We start from the raw sequence: 563 nt of genomic DNA on the forward strand, positions 1-563 counted from the left end.
AGGCTATCTAGGCTATCTAAAATAAAGTTGACTTATTTTATATATTAAAAAAAAAATTGTGAATCATTTTTTAACATTTAAAAAAAATGTTAAACCTTGACTTTTTTTTCTCAGCGTTTGCAATTTGAATTTCTTGCAATATATATGATAGATATCGTTGTAATTTGTTTATTTCTCTTGTGCATGCTTCTTGACAGCCACCAAAAGGGTTGAAGAAGGAGGGAGAAGAAGTTAACAAAGGGAACACTTATTTTACAAGCACTACTCCGCCGGCAGTGTACAATGCATATTTGAAGCAATTCAAAGAAGATTTCAACGTGTTCTTGAAATCACGTTCGGAGGAGTTAGTGCCTAATGGAGGCATGGTCCTCGTTTTCTTTGGCAGAGATGCTAAAGATGAAACCAAAAGCATGATAACACCTTGGGCACTAGTTGGTATCGTACTCAATGACATGGTCCTCGAGGTAACATATATGCTGCATGCCAAGGTTACCGATAGATCTAGAAAATTTTGACACGATAAAATATATATAATACAAAAATAAAATAAATTTTTACAATAA

General features: G+C 33.2%; 1 protein-coding gene across 1 annotated transcript in view; it reads left to right on the forward strand.

Annotated features, from left to right (window-relative positions):
* LOC107615971 (salicylate carboxymethyltransferase-like) overlaps positions 1-563 on the forward strand; it is a 5,432-nt gene that overhangs the window by 3,683 nt on the left and 1,186 nt on the right. Inside the window, exon 3 of the mRNA XM_021112031.1 lies at positions 198-464. Coding sequence (XP_020967690.1) covers positions 198-464 — 267 coding nt within the window. The remainder of the gene's footprint in view (positions 1-197; positions 465-563) is intronic.

This window comes from Arachis ipaensis, chromosome B09, assembly GCF_000816755.2.
Source record: "Arachis ipaensis cultivar K30076 chromosome B09, Araip1.1, whole genome shotgun sequence".
Classification (NCBI taxonomy): domain Eukaryota; kingdom Viridiplantae; phylum Streptophyta; class Magnoliopsida; order Fabales; family Fabaceae; genus Arachis; species Arachis ipaensis.